Source organism: Lacerta agilis, chromosome 2 (assembly GCF_009819535.1).
Source record: "Lacerta agilis isolate rLacAgi1 chromosome 2, rLacAgi1.pri, whole genome shotgun sequence".
NCBI classification, from domain to species: domain Eukaryota; kingdom Metazoa; phylum Chordata; class Lepidosauria; order Squamata; family Lacertidae; genus Lacerta; species Lacerta agilis.
Genome location: NC_046313.1, coordinates 105,806,068 through 105,829,288, shown reverse-complemented (window position 1 = coordinate 105,829,288; position 23,221 = coordinate 105,806,068). Strand labels below are relative to the sequence as shown.

General features: G+C 43.9%; 1 protein-coding gene across 1 annotated transcript in view; it reads right to left on the bottom strand.

Annotated features, from left to right (window-relative positions):
- The window catches only part of LOC117042385 (killer cell lectin-like receptor subfamily B member 1B allele C), a 53,166-nt gene that overhangs the window by 18,240 nt on the left and 11,705 nt on the right, over positions 1-23,221 (bottom strand). The window contains exons 2-5 of the mRNA XM_033141931.1: positions 21,505-21,594; positions 7,586-7,675; positions 6,599-6,724; positions 4,749-4,903 (exon numbers count right to left, since the gene is read on the bottom strand). Of these exons, the coding sequence (XP_032997822.1) occupies positions 4,749-4,903; positions 6,599-6,724; positions 7,586-7,675; positions 21,505-21,594 (461 nt within the window). The remainder of the gene's footprint in view (positions 1-4,748; positions 4,904-6,598; positions 6,725-7,585; positions 7,676-21,504; positions 21,595-23,221) is intronic.

Here is a 23,221-nt window from a genome sequence, read left to right as displayed (position 1 = left end):
CCACACTATTAGTATTTTATTTATTATTTTTAAATCATTTTTTAAATTTACCCATACAAAATTATAATAATCCGAATATATATCCATATACAGAGATTCGTCTGACTCTCGCGACTTCCCCCCACTCCCTCCATGGGGTTCCATTTTGAACTTTTACAACTGCATATACTTCCAAACCCTAACTTTTATATCGGTCCATATTGTCCACGGTAATTGTTACACTACAAGTAGAATCAAAATCCTGCTAATGTTTCCATCTGGTATCCTGAATAACTTATAAAATTTTTCCCATTCTTTTATAAAGTTTTTGTCCTCTTGGTTCCCGAGTTTCCCAGTCTGCTTTGCCATTTCGCTATAGTCCAACAGCTTGGTTTGCCGTTACTCTCTGGCCGGGACTTTTTCTTCTTTCCACCTCTGGGCTAATAACATCCTTGCAGAAGAAGAAGAAGAAGAGGAAGAGGAGGAGGAGGAGGAGGAGGAGGAGTTTGGATTTGATACTTTGGCTTTATCACTTTATCACTACCCTAAGGAGTCCTCAAAGCAACATTTTCATTTCCCTTCCTCCCACACAACAAAAACTCTGTGAGGTGAGTGAGGCTGAGAGAAGTGTGACTAGCCCAAGGTCACCCAGCAGCTGCATGTGGAGGAGCGGGGAATCGAACCCGGTTCACCAGGTTACGAGCCCATTGCTCCTAACCACTGCACCACACTGGCTCTGTTGTCACATAGATAAAAAGTCTTTTTTGCTCCTTTGGAATCCTTTGGTGGACTTGTAAGGTAATAAAAGCTTTCTGGGAGATGATATATAGTGAAATGAAGAAAATGTTTAAAATAACCTTTGTAAAAAACAACAACAAGTAGAAGCGTTTTTATTAGGAATTAAAGGTACCAACAAGTCCACCACGTATGATAAATGGTACCAAACTGCGGGAGGCAGTGGAAGACAGGAGTGCCTGGCGTGCTCTGGTCCATGGGGTCACGAAGAGTCGGACATGACTAAATGACTAAACAACAAATTAGTATCATTACCCAATGTCCTGCTGGATATGAGCTGGTGGAAGACAAATCCCCCAAGGATCAGTATAGAATCACAGAATCATAATTTGTGGAGCTGGAAGGAACCCTGACGGTCATCTAGTCCAACCACCTGGAATGCAGGGATCTCAACTAAAGCATCCCTGACAGACGGCCATCCAACTTCTGATTAAAAACAAAGATGTTGCTGGCATCTGTCTGTCGCACAGGATAGTGAAAACAAAAAGGGGATTGCTGGGCACAATTCTAAACTGGGTGAATGAAACAGGCAGAAAAATAGGAAATGCAATTGTATGTGTGCAAGTGTATAAACAATGCATGTTGGGAGAAAATGTATATATTTCTTTTTCACATATACATGAATGGCGTCTGGGGGTGACTCTCCAGGAATGAGACCTTGGGCTTGCAGTGGGCAGTTCCGTGCAAATGTGGACCCAGTGTGCAACAGCTGGGGTGTGTGTGAAATTCCTCCCAGGGATCATTAGGAAAGGAACTGAAAATAAATTCAACTCTTTGGTGTGGCCACACTTGGAATGCTGCACAGTTTTGCTTGCCCCATCTCACAAAGGATATTGTAGAGATGGAAAAGTTCAGAGACATTATTACTATTATTTTGCACTGTCAAATTATACAGCTGATGCTCAATCGTGACTTAAAACCAATCTTTTAGTAGCCAAAATAAATTGAATTATAATTCCATTTTAGGTGAGCTACCTCTGGATTTCACAAAGAGGTATTTTGATGACAACAGAATAATACCTTTACATAATCTTCTTAGCCACTCAATGACATTTTTATTGTGCGTTCCTGACAAATAAAATAACCCCCACATAATTATTGCATTTCTCAAACAAAAATATCACAGTAGGAGAGGGTCTTTCTGACAAATCCATCTAAGTTCACTAATGCAGCTTTCAGAGGTGACTTTATATTTTATTGCAGCACAAGAGTTTCCTTCAGCATAGTCTGGTTCTGGAAATCTGTGGAAGAAAGTAGTACAACTGAATATCAGGACTGAAGTTTGTTACAACTATTTTTCCATGTTCTTAACAGAAAGCATGAGTGTTCCCAAAATGTACAATAAGCTGGTTGCAGTGCATCTGAATCCTCTAAACATGCATAAGTAGCATCAAAACGGAGAGTGTGAAGAAAATCATGTTTAGCTTGATAGTGGGAACAGCGCCATCTCCCCCTTTTCCTGCCCCAAGACTATGGGGCCTTGGAAGGAGGATTGCAGCAGTGGGAGATGCTCCACCAGGGACCGGGGCATACTTGACACCCAAGGAAATCCAAACAGCGGCAGAGCATATGCCCGTGCTGCCTGATGGTCCAGGGCATGGATGATGCCCTCCCATGCAACACAGTTCAGGGTTGAGGAGGGTTGTGCAAGCTGCTGCCCACTCGTCTCCTGCTCTCCCCCACTGGGTCAGGCCTGAGCTGGAAGCAGAAGTGGAGCTGCTTTGGCTGGGTGCGCCTCAACAAGGCAGAGGAGAGCTGCTCTCCGCTGCAACGTCAGAAGTGACCTGGTGGCAGAGCTGCTGCCGCCGGGCACAAGGTATGCCACAGCCAAGGAGTGTGGGCGGCAGCGCTGCTGCCCACTCGCCTGCCGCTCACTCGCCTGCTCTCCTCCCCCGGTTCTGGCCTGATTGGGGGGCGGAGCAGCACCAGGCACATGAGCCGCTACCAAGGCACCACTCCTGGCGTGAAACCAGGCTCCGATAAAGAAGCCTACTGTGGGGGTGCCTGTCTGCAACCCCTCTCAAAATTGCGCACGGGGCCACAGCATCCCCACACTACGCCTCTGAATCAAAACAACCTACCAATTTGCCACCTAGGAAGAATTGGTGAGTTGGGGGCAATGGGGCAGATATAGGAACTTGAGAGCAGGAATTAGCTTGCTTATCCATATTTGGACCTCAGCATGTTCCCAGAGACAATAGGGGTGCAACATTCCCTATTAGACTGTGACTCACCCCAGCGACATTAAACAAACCCAAACTGGTTAGTGGCCCACCCCAAATTAAATGGGATGCTGCCAGGGGGGGGGGCACCCATCATTAACTGCCAGTAACCTTCCAGTTCCCCCTTTCTTCTCTCTCCTCTGATTTTCCTCTAGGGACAGGCCAATATTTTTGGCCAGCTCTTTTTGACCATTTGTGTGTGTTAAGAGTGAAAGCAAGGCCTGAAAATAGAAACAGGGTGAGATTTTTAAAAAGAATTCCATGGAGAAGGATGTTGTCTCTGGTTATGACAAGGAACGCAAGGATTTTCTACTATACTGTACTTTCACTTTGCATTTTTTCAAAAACTTCGCCAGCTGCTCTGTGCAAGACTCTCCACAACAGCCTCCTCCACTCCAGGCCACTGTGGTTCCATGCAGCACTTATAAATAGGGGGAAATGTTCCATTCATGCCCCTAAGGATTTTTCCTTCCCCCCAAGAACCAGTGCTCTGGAACAAGGGGGGCACTTCAATTGAGACCATGAGTGGGGAGCGAGGCGGCCAGTGAATAAAAATAAAAATAGAACTACTCCCATGTCTTCATGGAATGGAAACTTGCACCCCAGACCTTTCCCGATTTCTCAAGAGTCAACTGAGGGAATCTTCTTGGCAGCCAACAGAAGAAGCAAAAAATATATTTTACAAACTTTGCGTTAGCCTACTAAAACTTTAGCTTATTAACAAGCAAGAGAAGCACTTGCTTAAATGTTCAGTGCAAATTAAATGTGAAATTTGGCAACATTTCTAATATAAGTCCCTAGCTACCCCTCTCTTTGCATGAGAATGCTGGCAACTTCATTGGAACCTGTGCAAAAACCAATGCCTCAATTGCACACGGAGATAATCTTGGCTCTAAAAATTGTGTGGATTTTTTTGCTTTGATTAAAAACAATAACAACTCACAGACTCTGATCAAGCTGGGAGCCTGTAATCCACATCCATTTCTTCTCCGATTTTAATAGTGAGAGCCCAATCCAGTGCAGTGAATTTTTTGTAATGCTTTTTATGAAATCCTGTATGAGAGATAATGTAATTTAAAATATTTATTTACATTAAATTATTTCCAAGTAGATAAATTCAGAATAAAGCTTACATTAAAAAATATAAAGTAGTAAAATGTGAAAGTTGATATTAATTGTAACAAAACATTCACCAAGAACAGTAATCAAAGCAGCATTAAGCATATATAATACAGGCCTCCCCATTTACGCAGGGGTTACGTTGCAAGGAAGTGTGCGTTTAAGTGAAATTGCGTATAGTGGGAACACCGTTGGAAAAGCCTCCCAACACGCTTTAAAGCATCCATGGGGAAAAACCACTGAAAGGCCGTGTGGAATTGGGGGGGGGGGAAAAACAAGTGGAACACCAGCTCCTCCTCTGCCCCTGCTCCACCACCAACCTCACCTTCCTAAAGAGTCTTTCTCAATAAAAAGAGGACTTGGACTACAGTTAGAGGGATTTGCTTGCAACCGGTACTTTGGTTCTCACTAGTCAAGCTCCCCAAGGCCTTCTCTAGACACTGATGAACTGGCCATGGGTGGGAATGGGATGAGGCACTAAGCAAGACTCCACACTCCACATGCTTCTCAAGTCACCAGCCGTGATATCATTGCAGAGCTACTAAGCTAGAGTTAAGCTCAGCTGAACTAAGGCGTCCTTCAAAATTAACCTGCATGGGAATGCATTGCCTGAAATATGCAATTGTCCCTTACCAGCTCCTCCTTGTCTTGGATGACCAGCAGTTGAGAATCCCTTGTTGAACAGTCATGTTTGCTCTCACCCCAGGTTTTAAGAATTTCTGATGTCCAGTAGCACTTGTCCCTGTGGAGCTGCCATTGTATAGGACACACTTTGCAAGTGGAATTATCTGTGGAAGGAAAAACACTTAATGATTATGACTGGGCCTCCATTTTGATTGTGAAAAACGTAAGTGCTCTGCAGCGGTAAGGACCCAGTGTCTCTAGGCTGAGTGAAGTTGTCCAGTAAATTGATGGTTTGCAAGGTGCTCTTTGAAACTCCTCAAAGTTGGGGTCCAACATCTTTTTATGTTATTCACTTTTTTAAAAAAAGTGTACTTACGTTTTCGCATTTCTTTTGAAGGAAGAGCCCTGATGCAGATTACACTCTCCATTTCCACCAGGTCTCAGTGCTGGCTTCTCACTCAAAAATATGCCCTCTGTTTGAGCCAAAAGGTGCTTTTTAGGGGAGAATGGGGGGAGGTGAGACAACAGCTGTCAGGTGGGGAGGTGATTTTTATGGGAAACAGGCACGCAGCTTGATTCAGATTGGCTCCCTTTAAAGCTTCTTTTAAAGTATAGTCCTTCTCCAATTCAGTCCTCCTTGCACACTCAAAATGTTTTTGAGTATAATAAGATACAGAGATCAAAGTACAGGTCTCTCACATCATGCTTAGTTTAGGCCTTTCACAAATGCAAGTTTATTACTCGCCTAGTTTTTGCATCTGAATGAGTTCAGAGAGAGGAAACTGGAGCCCTCTAGAGGACGGAGATGGAGATGGAGTTTACAAAGACAAATTGCTGCCTTACATAACCAAGATGGTCTCCACAGTCTGTCTCATGGTAGCTCTGTGTTGACAATACTGTGGTGAGGTGGGGGGGGGGGGTTGAGGGGGGTGCTGTCAGTCTCCATTATACCTGAGTGCCTTCTAATTCCTGGGGTTTGGGATCCAGAAAAGGTTAAGATCTAATGGAGGATTCCATATTAACTAGCCAGGTGAGTTAATAGCCTTAAATACTGTCCTTGATATAACAAAGGAAGTGGCTTTGTGCCAGAGGGCAAATGGGTGGGCCCCCCTCCCTCACCTGGCTCAGTGAGAAAGGCAATGGCCAGAGCTGAGTCTGAAGTTAGCTCTAGAATGAAACCTCCAATGCTTGATATTTTAGGACCATAGGGAGCTGCCTTATTCTGAGGGAAACCACTGGGTTCATCTAGCTCAATTTTGTCTACACTGACCAGCAGCAGTATGAAAGACCAGGGATGGAATCTGGGACTTTCTGCATCCAAGATCGGTGCTCCACCACCAAACTATAAGAACACCACCTGGAGTGCCATGTCCAGTTCTAGGTGCCACAATTTAAGAAGGATTTCGACAGGCTGGAATGTGTGCTGCCACATGGGAGATGGAGCAAGCCTGTTTTTTTCCTGTGCAATAGAGTTGGACCTGAAACAATGGATTCAAGTTACAAGGAAAGAGACTCTGAGTAAATATCAGGAAAATACCGTATTTCTGATGGTAACAGCTGTCTAACAACAGCTGTTTGTCTCCCTTGGGAAGTTGTGGACTCTCCTTCCCTGGATATTTTAAAGCAGAGGTTGGGTGGCCAACGGTCATGGATGCTTTAGCTGAGATTCCTGCATTGCAGGGAGACCCTTGGGGTCCCTTCCAAATCTACAGTTCCCTATGATTCACCCACAATGAATGAAATGAGTTTCTTTACGGAAGGTTTTAAGCCTCAAAACAATATAGATGTGAACGGAAAGCAAGCTCTTACATACAATTGCTATACTTGAAAGAGACCGCAGTACAATATATCAATTCTACCTGAGGACCTATTCTGATTTTGATTGCAGAAGTTGTGTCTTATGAAAGCCTGGAACTTGTCTGTTGAGGCATTGCATCCACCATTCTTCAGCACAATGTTTCCCTTGTCAGCTTCCAGCGGCAAAGCTGCCCCCACAAAACAAAGGAAGTAATTTAAATGAATGGGCATAATGTTAAGGCACAAATTCAAAATATGGAGGCCAAGGCATGGGAGAAGATGGATATGATAAGACAATGAGGGCAAGCTGCAAAAGAGACCAGGGCACTTGTTATATTTACTCATTGTGCAGAGGAGGGAATTTGGGAGGAACATATTATCATGCAGGGTTGTAAGTAAACACACCTGCCCAAAATCCTCCTATGCAAACATTAGGGAGTCCCTGCTTTCTTTAGAAAAATATATGTAGCAATAGGATTGCTATCAGCATTTTTACATTAAAAAAAAAACACCAATAAATTTTTACTAAAAAAAAAAAAGGATTGCTATCAGCATTTTTAAGGACAAAAAGGTTTTGATGATATTTGCTTTCAAACAAAATATATTGTTGCAATTGTCCTATTACTCCGAAAACCACAAAACCAGGAAGCATCCAAGAATGAGGTGCAAAAAAATACCTCACAGATGCAAAGAAAAAGATGAGTCCTTTGAAATTTAAGCATACTGCAAAAAATAATAATAACCCATCCTTGTTCTTGGCATCTGTGTGATATTTCTCTCTCTTTGCACTGTATTCCTTCAAGCACTGAAGTGCTTCCCTCATTTCAGCTTCCTTTGGAAGAAGGTGCTTTCAGGCTTACAACGTTTTTGTAACAGTTGCATTTATTTACAAATATACAGGATGAGCAGAGCTGACACACTTCTGCCACTTTTTTCTGTCAAAATCTTTATCTGGGAATGATGGAAGGCTTATACATATCTGTGGGAATGGCCACAGATTAAAAACTTTTGGAAAGCAATTCATAAATGAAATAATAAGTAATACTCACCCAAGACTGTCACAGCCACCCCCAGGATGATGATCACAAAGCCTCCTGCCCACAGGGTGATCTGGTACCAACAGGGAAGCCCAGAAGCATCTGTGAGGAGAGGGAAAACTTGAATGATACGAGTCAGCAGTGCCTAGACTAGAGTCTCCCGCAACTCATTGCAGGCTGATAAACACCGCAGGGAGAAGGCTGGGTGATTTGTTTTGGTTTTGTTTTTTGAACAAAGAAAAAAGAAAAAAATCCCTTCAGGAGGCAACAGGCAAATGGTATACATTTAGTAAACTGCCAACATAGCAAAATGCATCGTATTGGGAATGGCTCCCCCCAAAAATTGTGTGCTAAGCAAAATTGCAAACAAAAAATGTGCATAATAATAATAATAATAATAATAATAATAATAATAATAATAATAATTTGTACCCCGCCCATCTGGCTAGATTTCCCCAGACACTCTGGGCGGCTTCCAACAAAAATCAAATACATTAAAATATCACACATTAAAAGTTTCCCTAAACAGGGCTGCCTTCAGATGTCCTCTGAATGTCTGGTAGTTGTCTATCTCTTCGACACCTGAAGGGAGGGAGTTCCACAGGGCGGGCGCCATTCGGAGAAATGCACACTAAAATGTTGAATTTTCAGGAAGAGTTTAAAGGGGTGTGTGGAAGTGATGTAGGAATGTGGAGATCTGCCAGGCTAAACTTCATTCAGAAAAAACCTGAAGGCAGCCCTTTTTAGGGAAGTTTTTAATGTTTGATATTGTTGTATTTGGTTTCTGTTGGAAGCCGCCCAGAGTGGCTGGGGAAATCCAGCCAGATGGGCGGGGTACAAATAATAAATATTATTATTATTATTTTAAACTTGTCTAATTTAGAAGGGCTTGTGAAGAAGTTCAAAAAAGACAAAAATAAGAGTGAGCTATGATGGAGCTCGCACCATAATGAGAAAAGCTGATCTACCACTCCACATGCCAGAACTCATGATAACAATCTTCTGATAAACTTTGCACCCTGTTGGGCAGGCTCAGTGGTGAACAGGTGTTAGCAGAGAAAAGGACAGGCAGGCGCTGTAGTTTTCACCATGGGTTGCCTCCGTGGCTCAGGAGGTACATAGGAAAAGGATGTGGGTGGAGCAGGTGGTCAGGCAACATGCTCACACCTTTAGACTGTGCCTTGGCCAGGACATTAGGTACAGCATCTATAGAAGTGTTTTTATTCACTAGGCTGGGAGGAAGGAGTGTGAAATGCTGCGGATGAAGCAACAAGCAAAGACCCATCTATGTGCACGCTCCATGCTACATGCATACTTTGAATTTGAATAAAAACATAATATCTTATTTTCCAAGCTAACTAGCATATCTAATTTTATTTGTATTGTCCTCAATTCTGCGTCCGTTATAAATAATAATCTTATTTATAATTTTCATTTATATACGCTACTACAATAGATCAACAATAATTCTAACATATCAAACCTCGACTTCCTTCCCCCTCTTTCTGCGGTTCCTTACATATATTTTCATCATTTCCTGCATACTCCAAATTATCCTTACTTATTCTTTTATGCTCATATATATCATATATATATAGAATCATAGAGTTGGAAGAGACCACAAGGGCCATCCAGTCCAACCCCCTGCCAAGCAGGAAACACCATCAAAGCATTCCTGACAGATGGCTGTCAAGCCTCCGCTTAAAGACCTCCAAAGAAGGAGACTCCACCACACTCCTTGGCAGCAAATTCCACTGTCGGACAGCTCTTACTGTCAGGAAGTTCTTCCTAATGTTTAGGTGGAATCTTCTTTCTTGTAGTTTGAATCCATTGCTCCGTTTCCGCTTCTCTGGAGCAGGAGAAAACAACCTTTCTCCCTCTTCTATATGACATCCTTTTATATATTTGAACATGGCTATCATATCACCCCTTAACCTTCTCTTCTCCAGGCTAAACATACCCAGCTCCCTAAGCCATTCCTCATAAGGCATCATTTCCAGGCCTTTGACCATTTTGGTTGCCCTCCTCTGGACACATTCCAGCATGTCAGTATCCTTCTTGAACTGTGGTGCCCAGAACTGGACACAGTACTCCAGGTGAGGTCTGACCAGAGCGGAATACAGTGGTACTATTACTTCCCTTGATCTAGATGCTATACTCCTATTGATGCAGCCCAGAATTGCATTGGCTTTTTTAGCTGCTGCATCACACTGTTGACTCATGTCAAGTTTGTGGTCTACCAAAACTCCTAGAACCTTTTCACATGTACTGCTCTCAAGCCAGGTGTCACCCATCCTGTATTTGTGCCTTTCTTTCTTTTTTGCCCAAGTGTAGTACTTTACATTTCTCCCTGTTAACATTCATCTTGTTTGCTTTGGCCCAGTTGTCTAATCTGTTAAGGTCATTTTGAAGTGTGATCCTGTCCTCTGGGGTATTAGCCACCCCTCCCAATTTGGTGTCATCTGCAGACTTGATCAGGATGCCCTCAAGCCCATCATCCAAGTCATTGATAAAGATGTTGAACAAGACTGGGCCCAAGACAGAACCCTGTGGCACCCCACTAGTCACTTCTCTCCAGAATGAAGAGGAGCCATTGATGAGCACCCTTTGGCTTCAGTCAGTCAGCCAGTTACAAATCCACTGAATGGTAGCATTGTCTAGCCCACATTTTACCAGCTTCTTTACGAGAATATAATGGGGCACCTTGTCAAAGGCCTTGCTGAAATCAAGATAGGCTACATCCACAGCGTTCCCTTCATCTACCAGGCTTGTAATTCTGTCAGAAAATGAGATCAGATTGGTCTGACATGACTTATTTTTCTGAAACCCATGCTGACTTTTATGGATCTCAACCTGCAGGTATTAACAATAATCCTGCCCATGTCTTAATGTCTATTTACAATTTATTTCTAAATATTCACTGAACCATTTCCATTCCGTTCCAAAAATCTTTAAGATAACACATTTGTGTAAAAAAAAAAAAAAAAAAAAACCAGAAGCTTTTCTTTTGGGAATTATAGGATTAGAATTACCTAAACAGTATAGAAATTTATTTATGTATGCAACTACAGCTGCAAGAACGTTATTTGCCCTCAAATGAAAAGAAGAAGTCCAGGAGAGAGCAGACTGGCTTCAGAAATTCATGGACTATGAGGAAATGGCAAAACTTACCGGAATAATAATAAATCAAGACAACAAACTTGTTATAAAAGAACAAATGAAATCCTTGGTCCAGTTTCTGCTTTTTTGTGTTTTTTTGGGATAGGTAAAGGACCCCTGACCATAGGTCCAGTCATGTCCGATTCTGGGGTTGCGGCGTAAATCTCGCGTTTTTGGCCGAGGGAGCCAGCATACAGCTTCCGGGTCATGTGTCCAGCATGACAAAGCCGCTTCTGGTGAACCAGAGCAGTGCATGGAAACGCCATTTACCTTCCTGCCATAGCGGTACCTATTTATCTACTTGCACTTTTGATGTGCTTTCGAACTGCTAGGTGGGCAGGAGCTGGGACCGAGCAACGGGAGCTCACCCTGTAGCGGGGATTTGAACCGCCGACCTTCTGATCAGCAAGCACATACCACATAGAAGGAAATTGTGCTGAGAATCATAGAGGTATTACTGGGTACATTAATGCATTTGTTGATGATCAGAAATAACTCCAGATTTCTTTACAAGGAATAAACATTTTTATATCCAGTTTTCATGTATACATATTTTTGCAAGCGATTTCCTCTGAATTTTTGTATATTCATTTAAATAAGTGCACTTTTATTGACACCCGTAATATGCATATTTGTGCATATTTTGTGGCTGAAGAACTGATTTGCAAAATTCAAACACAAGTGTCAATTCTGAACGACAGTATTGTTTTGTTTTGAATAGTGCAATTTGGGTAGTTTCTCATGAAAATGCAAAACAAACAAACAAACAAACTGAAATTCTTCCCCATCCATAGGTGCCATGCACCCTTCAGTATTTCCTTCTCATTATTCAAACAAAAATACTGCTTATAAAGGTACAAACGAACGTTCTACGCTCAGGGTAAATCTAAAGGAAAAGGAAAATCATGTCCGTCTGTCAACTGATATATTACATTGGAGTCAGACAAGAACTGGAAGATGTGAGGGGGTCTGAACTGAGTACCTTGTTTCTGAGCTACAGCGGCCGTTCCTGATGCAACCTTCCTAGACTGGAAGTTCAAAGCAGTATAACCATCTTCACCCTCCATAGGCAAGCAAAGGCTGCAGAGAAGGCGTTCAGAGCTGCAGGGCTGTGGAAGGAGCAGTGAAGGTTTGCTGCTATAGCCTGAGTTGATGGCCAAACATCTCTTTCCGGAGCAGCTCTTCTCTTCAACCACAACACCAGTCACACATTCGCAGCATTATTAGGTGGTTAGGGTAGAGGGTGGAGGGCAGGGTTGTTTTCATACAACACCTTTATTGGCAGGGATGTTGTTGTTTTAAAAAACGTTTTTGTGAGTTGTTCAGTTGTATTGTTCAGCTTTTAGAATGGAGTTTTGCTTTTGGAAAGATGTCTCAAGGTAAAGGTAGAGGGACCCCTGACCGACCATTAGGTTCGGTTGTGGACGACTCTAGGGTTGCGGTACTCATCTCGCTTGACTGGCCGAGGGAGCCAGCGTACAGCTTCCGAGTCATGTGGCCAGCATGACTAAGCCGCTTCTGGTGAACCAGAGCAGCGCACGGAAACGCCATTTACCTTCCCGACGGAGCGGTACCTATTTATCTGCTTGGACTGCATGCTTTCGAACTGCTAGGTTGGCAGGAGCAGGGACGAAGCAAGGGGAGCTCACCCCATTGCTGGGATTCGAACCGCCGACCTTCTGATTGGCAAGCCCTAGGCTCTGTGGTTTAACCCACAGTGCCACCCGCATCCGGAAAGATGTCTAAGCAGCCTCCAATTATGGATTATAGCTAAACCATATTGAGTTGTGACTGGGGCTTCTATGAATGAGACTGGATAGCTCAGTTGGCTAGAGCTTGGTGCTCATAATGCCAAGGTTTCAGGTTCGATCCCTATATGCGACAGCTGCATATTCCTGCATTGAAGCGGGTTGGACTAGATGATCCTTGGGGTACCTTCCAGCTACAATTCTATGATTCTATGAGTGGGGAGGTGTAAAGGTTAAAGGTAAAGGACCCCTGGACAGTTAAGTCTAGTCAAAGGAGACTATGGGGCTGTGGCACTGAACTCGCTTCAGAACGAGGGAGCCGGTGTTTGTCCACAGACAGCTTTCTGGGTCATGTGGCCAGCAGGACTAAACCTCTTCTGGTGCAATGGGACACTGTGACAGAAACCAGAGCGCACAGAAATGCCGTTTTTTGCCACACCACAATGGCACCTATTTATGTACTTGCACTGGCGTGCTTTTGAACTGCTGGGACAGAGCTATGGGAGCTCATGCCGTAGTGGGGATTCAAACCACCAACCTTCTGATTGGCAAGCCCAAGAGGCTCAGTGGTTCAGACCACAGCGCCACATCCTACATCTGCCTATGCAGGGGCTCTCTTGAAATATAGGTGTTTGTCAGGGAAGGAGTTTGCACCACAACAACTTTGCTTCTTTGGAATGCTGTATATAGGTTGGGCCCCCTCCACACTATTAGTATTTTATTTATTATTTTTAAATCATTTTTTAAAATTTTACAAATACAAAATTATAATAATCCGAATATATAACCATATACAGAGATTCCTCTGACTCTCGCGACTTCCCCCCACCCCCTCCATGGGGTTCCATTTTGAACCTTTACAACTGCATATACTTCCAAACTCTAACTTTTATATCGGTCCATATTGTCCATGGTAATTGTTACACTACAAGTGGAATCAAAATCCTGCTAATGTTTCCATCTGGTCTCCTGAATAACATAAAAAAAATTCCCATTCTTTTATAAAGTTTTTGTCCTCTTGGTTCCTGAGTTTTCAGGTCTGCATTGCCATTTCGCTATAGTCCAACAGCTTGGTTTGCCGTTACTCTCTGGTAGGGACTTTTTTTTCTTTCCACCTCTGGGCTAATAACATCCTTGCAGAAGAAGAAGAGGAGGAGGAGGAGGAGGAGTTTGGATTTGATACCCCGCTTTATTACTACCCTAAGGAGTCCTCAAAGCAGCTAACATTCTCCTTTCCCTTCCTTCCCCACAACAAAAACTCTGTGAGGTGAATGAGGCTGAGAGAAGTGTGACTAGCCCAAGGTCACCCAGCAGCTGCATGTGGAGGAGCGGGGAATCGAACCCGGTTCACCAGGTTACGAGCCCATTGCTCCTAACCACTACACCACACTGGCTCTGTTGTCGCATACATAAAAAGTCTTTTTTGCTCCTTTGGAATCCTTTGGTGGACATGTAAGGTAATAAAAGCTTTCTGGGAGATGATATATAGTGAAATGAAGAAAATGTTTAAAATAACCTTTGTTAAAAAAAACAACAAGTAGAAGCGTTTTTATTAGGAATTAAAGGTACCAACAAGTCCACCACGTATGATAAATGGTACCAAACTGTGGGAGGCAGTGGAAGACAGGAGTGCCTGGCGTGCTCTCGTCCATGGGGTCACGAAGAGTCGGACACGACTAAATGACTAAACAACAAATTAGTATTATTACCCAATGTCCTGCTGGATATGAGCTGGTGGAAGACAAATCCCCCAAGGATCAGTATAGAATCACAGAATCATAGATTTGTGGAGCTGGAAGGAACCCTGAGGGTCATCTAGTCCAACCACTTGGAATGCAGGGATCTCAACTAAAGCATCCCTGACAGACGGCCATCCAACTTCTGATTAAAAACAAAGATGTTGCTGGCATCTGTCTGTCGCACAGGATAGTGAAAACAAAAAGGGGATTGCTGGTCACAATTCTAAACTGGGCGAATGAAACAGGCAGAAAAATGGCAAATGCAATTGTATGTGTGCAAGTGTATAAGCAATGCATGTTGGGACAAAAATGTATATATTTCTTTTTCACATATACATGAATGGGGTCTGGGGGTGACTCACCAGGAATGAGACCTTGGGCTTGCAGTGGGCAGTTCCGTGCAAATGTGGACCCAGTGTGCAACAGCTGGGGTGTGTGTGAAATTCCTCCCAGGGATCATTAGGAAAGGAACTGAAAATAAATTCAACTCTCTGGTGTGGCCACACTTGGAATGCTGCACAGTTTTGCTTGCCCCATCTCACAAAGGATATTGTAGAAATGGAAAAGTTCAGAGACATTATTACTATTATTTTGCACTGTCAAATTATACAGCTGATGCTCAATCATGACTTAAAACCAATCTTTTAGTAGCCAAAATAAATTGAATTATAATTCCATTTTAGGTGAGCTACCTCTGGATTTCACAAAGAGGTATTTTGATGACAACACAATAATATATTTACATAATGTTCTTAGCCACCCAATGACATTTTTATTGTGTGTTCCTGGAAAATTACAAAAACCCACATAATTATTGCATTTCTCAAACTAAAATATCAGAGTAGGAGAGGGTCTTTCTGGCAAATCCACATAAATTCAGTACTGCAGCTTTCAAAGCTGACTTTTTGTTTTATTGCAGCACAAGAGTTTCCTTCAGCATAGTCTGGTTCTGGAAATCTGTGGAAGAAAAGGGTACATCTGAATATCAGGACTGAAGTCTGTTACAACTATTTTTTCATGTTCTTAATAGAAAGCAGGAGTGTTCCCAAAATGTATAATAAGCTGGTTGCAGTGCATCTGAATCCTCCAAACATGCATGAGTAGCATCAAAGTGGAGAGAGTGAAGAAAGTGATGCTTAGCTTGATAGTGGGAACAGCGCCATCTCCCCCTTTTCCTGCCCCAAGACTTTGGGGGCTGGGAGGGAGGACTGCAGCAGTGGGGGGTGCTCCACCAGGGACCGGGGCATACTTTACACCCAAGGAAATCAAAACAGCGGCAGAGCATATGCCCGTGCGGTGCCCTCCCAAGCAACACAGCTCAGGGTAGGAGAGAGTTGGGGAAGCTGCTGCTCACTCGCCTCCTGCTCCCCCCCCCACTGGGTCAGGCCTGAGCCGACAGAGGAAGTGGAGCTGCTGTGGCTGGGTGTGCCTCAGTGAGGCAGAGGAGGGCTGCTCTTCGCCCCCAGGTCAGAAGTGACCCGGTGGCAGAGCTGCTACCGCTGGGCACAAGGTGCTACCCCAGGCTACCAATGCACCACTCCTGGCGTGAAACCAGGCTCCGATGAAGAAGCCTGCTGTGGGGGTGCCTGTCTGCAACCCCTCTCAAAGTTGTGCACGGGGCCACAGCATCTCCACGCTATGCCTCTGAATCAAAACGACCTACCAATTTGCCACCTAGGAAGAATTGGTGAGTTGGGGGCAATGGGGCAGATATAGGAACTTGAGAGCAGGAATTAGCTTGCTTATCCATATTTGGACCTCAGCATGTTCCCAGAGACATAGGTTTGCAACATTCCCTATTAGACTGTGACTCACCCCAGCGCCATTAAACAAACCCAAACCAGTCAGTTGCCCACCCATCATTAACTGCCAGTAACCTTCCAGTTCCCCCTTTCTCCTCTCCCCTCTGATTTTCCTCTAGGGACAAGCCAATATTTTTGGCCAGCTCTTTCTGACCATTTGTGTGTGTTAAGAGTGAAAGCAAGGCCTGAAAATAGAAACAGGGTGAGATTTTTTAAAAGAATTCCATGGAGAAGGATGTTGTCTCTGGTTATGACAAGGAACGCAAGGATTTTCTACTATACTGTACTTTCACTTTGCATTTTTTCAAAAACTTCGCCAGCTGCTGTGTGCAAGACTCTCCACAACAGCCTCCTCCTCTCCCGGGCACTGTGGTTCCATGCAGCACTTATAAAAACGGGGAAATGTTCCATTCATGCCCCTAAGGATTTTTCCTTCCTCTGAAGAACCAGTGCTCTGGAGCAAGGGGGGCACTTCAATTGAGACCATAAGTGGGGAGCGAGGCGGCCAGTGAATAAAAATAAAAAGAAAAAGAAAAATAGAACTACTCCCATGACTTCATGGAATGGAAACTTGCCACCCCAGACCTTTCCCGATTTCTCAAGAGTCAACTGAGGGAATCTTCTTGGCAGCCAACAGAAGAAGCAAAAAATATATTTTACAAACTTTGCGTTAGCCTACTAAAACTTCAGTTTATAAACAAGCAAGAGAAGCACTTGCTTAAATGTTCAGTGCAAATTAAATGTGAAATTTGGCAACATTTCTAATATAAGTCCCTAGCTACCCCTCTCTTTGCATGAGAATGCTGGCAACTTCATTGGAACCTGTGCAAAAACCAATGCCTCAATTGCACACGGAGATAATCTTGGCTCTAAAAATTGTGTGGATTTTTTTGCTTTGATTAAAAACAATAACAACTCACAGACTCTGATCAAGCTGGGAGCCTGTAATCCACATCCATTTCTTCTCCGATTTTAATAGTGAGAGCCCAATCCAGTGTAGTGAATTTTTTGTAATGTTTTTTATGAAATCCTGTATGAGAGATAATGTATTTTTAAATACTTATATATATTAAATTATTTCCAAGTAGATAAATTCAGAATAAAGCTTACATTAAGATAATATAAAGTAGTCAAATGTGAAAGTTTATATTAATTATAACAAAACATTCACCAAGAACAGTAATCAAAGCAGCATTAAGCATTTATAATACAGGCCTCCCCATTTACGCAGGGGTTATGTTGTAAGGAACTATGCGTTTAAGTGAAATTGCGTATAGTGCGAACACTGTTGAAAAAGCCTCCCAACAAGCTTTAAAGCATCCATGGGGAAAAACCACTGAAAGGCTGTGTGGAATTGGGGGGGGGGGGAACAAGTGGAACACCAGCTCCTCCTCTGCCCCTGCTCCACCACCAACCTCACCTTCCTAAAGAGTCTTTCTCAATAAAAAGAAGACTTGGGCTACAGTTACAGGGATTTGCTTGCAACTGGTTCTCACTAGTCAAGCTCCCCAAGGCCTTCTCTAGACACTGATGAACTGGCCATGGGTGGGAATGGGATGAGGCGCTAAGCAAGACTCCACACTCCACATGCTTCTCAAGTCACGAACCATGATATCATTGCAGAGCTACTAAGCTAGAGTTAAGCTCAGCTGAACTCTGGCGTCCTTCAGAATTAACATGCATGGGAATGCATTGCCTGAAATATGCAACTGTCCCCTTACCAGCTCCTCCTTGTCTTGGATGACCAGCAGTTGAGAATCCCTTGTTGAACAGTCATGTTTGCTCTCATCCCAGGTTTTAATATCTTCTGATGGCCAGTAGCACTTGTCCCTGTGGAGCTGCCATTGTTCAGAGCACACTTTGCAAGGTGAATTAACTGTGGAAGGAAAAACACTTAATGATTATGACTGGGCCTCCATTTCGATTGTGTAAAACACAAATGCTCTGCAACGGTAAGGACCCAGTGTCTCAGGCTGAGTCAAGTTGTCCAGTAAATTGATGGTTTGCAAGGTGCTCTTTGAAACTCCTCAAAGTTGGGGTCCAACAACTTTTTATGTTATTCACTTTTTTTTTAGATGGAGATGGAGATGTTTACAAGACAAATTGCAGCCTTACATGTCCAAGTTGGTCTCCACAGTCTGTCTCATGGTAACTCCATGTTGACAATGCTGTGGTGATGTGGTTTTTTTTTGGGGGGGGGGGCTGTTGGTCCCCATTTTACCTGAGTGCCTTCTAATTCCTGGGGTCTTGGATCCAGAAAAGGTTAAGATCTAATGGAGGATTCAATTGTTGAACTAGACAGTATTTAATAACCTTAAATACTGTCCTTGGAGGAAGTGGCTTTGTGCCAGAGTGCAAATAGGTGGTGTAAGGACTCTCAGTGGTTGCTCATGAGGAAGCAGGCTGACTCCGAACTTCTACAAACTAAGTTCTTTATTGTGCAGATATTTACAGTGGTGTTACAGAAAAAGCGTCCATCTCATCCCTCTCCAGAGTCCGGGAATGTCTGCTTCCGGTTCTTGGTCCAACATAAGAGGCGCGGGATCCTGAACCCCCGCCTCCCCCTTCCACGTCCTTCCTCCCTGCGAAAACGGGGCACAGGAAAAGGTCCCTGTTGCTCACTTCCTGTTTGGTGCTGAGGCTCTCTGACTCTGCGTACCAGGGATGGTGGTTCCCTGTACTGCAAATGACCAGGGAACTCTACCTGCTGCGGGGAGGGGGGTTTCCTGACAGGTGGGTCCCCCTCCCTCACCTGGCTTAGTGAGAAAGGCAATGGCCAGAGCTGAGTCTGAAGTTAGCTCTAGAATGAAACCTCCAATGCTTGATATTTTAGGACCATAGGGAGCTGCCTTATTCTGAGGGAAACCACTGGGTTCATCTAGCTCAATTTTGTCTACACTGACCAGCAGCAGTTTGAGAGACCAGGGATTGAACCTGGGACTTTCTGCATCCCAGATCAGTGCTCCACCACCAAGCTAAGAAAACACCACCTGGAGTACCGTGTCCAGTTCTAGGTGCCACCATTTAAGAAGGATTTTGACAAGCTGGAATGTGTGCTGCCACATGGGAGATATAGCAAACCTGTTTTTTCCTGTTCAATAGAATTGGACCTGAAACAATGGATTCAAATTACAAGGAAAGAGACTCTGACTAAATATCAGGAAAATCTTTCTGATGGTAAGAGCTGTCTGACAGCAGAACGGTCTCCCTTGGGAGGTTGTGGACTCTCCTTCCCTGGGCATTTTAAAGCAGAGCTTGGATGGCCATCTGTCATGGATGCTTTAGCTGAGATTCCTGCATTGCAGGGAGACCCTTGGGGTCCCTTCCAAATCTACAATTCTCTAAGTCTATGATTCACCCACAATGAATGAAATGAGTTTCTTTACAGAAGGTTTTAAGCCTCAAAACAACATAGATGTGAACTGAAAGCAAGCTCTAACATACAATTGCTATGCTTGAAAGAGACTGCAGTACAATATATCAATTCTACCTGAGGACCTGTTCTGATTTTGATTGCAGATCCTGTGTCTTAGGGAAGCCTGAAACTTGTCTATCGAGGCATTGCATCCACCATTGTTCAGCACAATTTTTCCCTTTTCAGCTTCCAACTGTAAAGCTGTTTCCGCAAAACAAATAAAGTCATTTAAATGAATGGGCATAATGTTAAGGCACAAATTCAAAATATGGAGGCCAAGTCATGGGAGAAGATGGATCTGATAAGACATTGAGGGCAGGGGCGTAGCTAGCCCCTGGGCTGCCGGGGGCGGCAAGCCAAGCGGCACCCATGGGGGCGGGGCGTCGCTCCGTGCACATGACGTCATGACGCATACGCACGGAGCGACGCCTCCGCCCGGGCCAGCTGGCCCGCCCCTTTCCCGCTGCGCTCCGTGTTTGGAGCCATCCCGGGGAAAGGAGAGGGGTTGGGCCAGCAAGGGGGGTGTCATTCCCCTCGCTGGCTCGCCCCTCTCCTTTCCCCGCGGGCTCCGCTCAGGGAGCAGAGTGGCGAAAAAAGCCGCTGAAAGGGGGAAAGCCCCCTCTTTCAGCGGCTTTCTTCGCCACTGGCTGGAGGCAGGCTGTGTGCTGCTGCTCCCTGGTGACAGAGGGAGCGGCGGCGCATGGGGGTGACAAGCGGCGGCCCCTCCTGCGCCGGGTGGGGGTGACGGAGGGAGCGGCGGTGCGTGGGAGTGGCGGGAGGGGCCACCGCTTGTCACCCCCACCCAGCACTTCTCACCCCCACCCTCCCCTGTCACCCCGGGCGTACCGGCCCTACCGCCCCCCCTAGCGACGCCCCTGATTGAGGGCAGCCCTGTTTAGGGAGGCTTATAATGTTTAATAGATTACTGCATTTTAATGTTTTTTTTGGAAGCTGCCCAGAGTTGCTGGGGAAACCCAGCCAGATGGGCGGGGTATAAATTATTATTATTATTATTATTATTATTATTATTATTATAGCTGCAAAAGAGACCATGGCACTGGGGTTGTGTATTGATTCAAGGGTTATCATATCTGTATTACTATTGTCTATATTCACATTAGGGGAAAGTTCCAGAAGGAACAGCTACTATTGGTTCATTCAAGTTGCTGCATTTGGATCCTCAGTCTTATTGGTTCCCACCAAAAGGCAGTTTTGTGATTGCTTGAGATCGTTCCCTCCAAAATGTATCCTTTCCAGTCAGTCTTCTGTTCCTATAAATGTAGCTCCCTCTCCTCAGTCCCCAGTCTTGTTTGCCTGAATAAAGAGTTGTTACATGAAGAAGCTGTCTCCTGCCTGCTGTGTCAGAGAGCTGAAAACACTTGCTGAAATCACTAACCCCACGCTACTACAACTTGTATATTTACTTATTGTGCAGAGGAGGGAATTTGGGAAGAACATATTATCATGCAGGGATGTAAGTAAACACACCTGCCCAAATTCCTCCTATGCAAACATTAGGGAGTCCCTGCTTTCTTTAGAAAAAAATAATGTAGCAATGGGATTGCTATCAGCATTTTTAAGGACAAAAAGGTTTTGATGCTATTTGCTTTCAAAACAAAATATATTGTTGCAATTGTCCTATTACTCCGAAAACCACAAAACCAGGAAGCATCCAAGAATGAGGTGCAAAAAAATACCTCACAGATGCAAAGAAGAAGATGAGTCCTTTGAAATTTAAGCATACTGCAAAAAAATAAATGACCCGTCCTTGTTCTTGGCATCTGTGTGATATTTCTCTCTCGTTGCACTGTATTCCTTCAAGCACTGAAGTGCTTCCCTCATTTCAGCTTCCTTTGGAAGAAGGTGCCTTCAGGCTTACAACGTTTTTGTAATAGTTGCATTTATTTACAAATATACAGGATGAGCAGAGGTGACACACTTCTGCCACTTTTTTCTGTCAAAATCTTTGCCTGGGGATGATGGAAGGCTTATACATATCTGTGGGAATGGCCACAGATTAAAAACTTTTGGAAAGCAATTCATAAATGAAATAATAAATAATACTCACCCAAGACTGTCACAGCCACCCCCAGGATGATGATCACAAAGCCTCCTGCCCACAGTGTGATCTGGTACCAACAGGGAAGCTCAGAAGCATCTGTGAGGAGAGGGAAAACTTGAATGATGCGAGTCAGCAGTGCCTAGACTAGAGTCTCCTGCAACTCACTGCAGGCTGACAAACACCGCAGGGAGAAGGCTGGGTGGTTTGTTTTGGTTTGGTTTTTTGACCAAAAAAAAAAAAAAAATCCCTTCAGGAGCCAACAGGCAAATGGTATACATTTAGTAAACTACCAGCATAGCAAAATGCATCGTATTAGGGGATGCCCCCCCCCCAAATTGTGTGCTAAGCAAAATTGCAAACAAAAAATGTGCATAATAATAATAATATTTATTATTTGTACCCCACCCATCTGGCTAGATTTCCCCAGACACTCTGGGCGGCTTCCAACAAAAATCAAATACATTACAATATCACACATTAAAAGCTTCCCTAAACAGGGCTGCCTTCAGATGTCCTCTAAATGTCTGGTAGTTGTCTATCTCTTCGACATTTGAAGGGAGGGAGTTCCACAGGGCGGGCGCCATTCGGAGAAATGCACACTAAAACGTTGAATTTTCAGGAAGAGTTTAAAGGGGTGTGTGGAAGTGATGTAGGAATGTGGAGATCTGCCAGGCTAAACTTGTCTAATTTAGAAGGGCTTGTGAAGAAGTTCAAAAAAGACAAAAATAAGAGTGAGCTATGATGGAGCTCGCACGATAATGAGAAAAGCTGATCTACCACTCCACATGCCAGAACTCATGATAACAATCTTCTGATCAATTTTGCACCCTGTTGGGCAGGCTCAGTGGTGAACAGGTGTTAGCAGAGAAAAGGACAGGCAGGCGCTGTAGTTTTCACCATGGGTTGCCTCCGTGGCTCAGGAGGTACAAAGGAAAAGGATGTGGGTGGAGTGGATGGCCAGGCAACATGTTCACACCTTTAGACTGTGCCTTGGCCAGGACATTAGGTACAGCATCTATAGAAGTGTTTTTATTCACAAGGCTGGGGGGAAGGAGTGTGAAATGTTGCAGAAGAAGCAACAAGCAAAGACCCATCTATGTGCATGCTTCATGCTACATGCATACTTTGAATTTGAATAAAAACACAATATCTTATTTTCCAAGCTAACTAGCACACCTAATTTTATTTGTATTGTCCTCAATTCTGCATCCATTAAAAACAATAATCTTATTTATAATTTTCATTTATATACGTTACAACAATAGATCCACAACTATTCTAACATATCAAACCTCAACTTCCTTCTCCCTCTTTCTGCGGTTCCTTACATATATTTTCGGTTCCGTACATTTATTTTCATCATTTCCGGCATACTCCAAATTATCTTTACTTATTCTTTTATGCTCATATATATCATATTTATATAGAATCATAGAGTTGGAAGAGACCACAAGGGTCATCCAGTCCAACCCCCTGCCAAGCAGGAAACACCATCAAAGCATTCCTGACAGATGGCTGTCAAGCCTCTGCTTAAAGACCTCCAAAGAAGGAGACTCCACCACACTTCTTGGCAGCAAATTCCACTGTCAAACAGCTCTTACTGTCAGGAAGTTCTTCCTAATCTTTAGGTGGAATCTTCTTTCTTGTAGTTTGAATCCATTGCTCCATGTCCGCTTCTCTGGAGCAGCAGAAAACAACCTTTCTCCCTCCTCTATATGACATC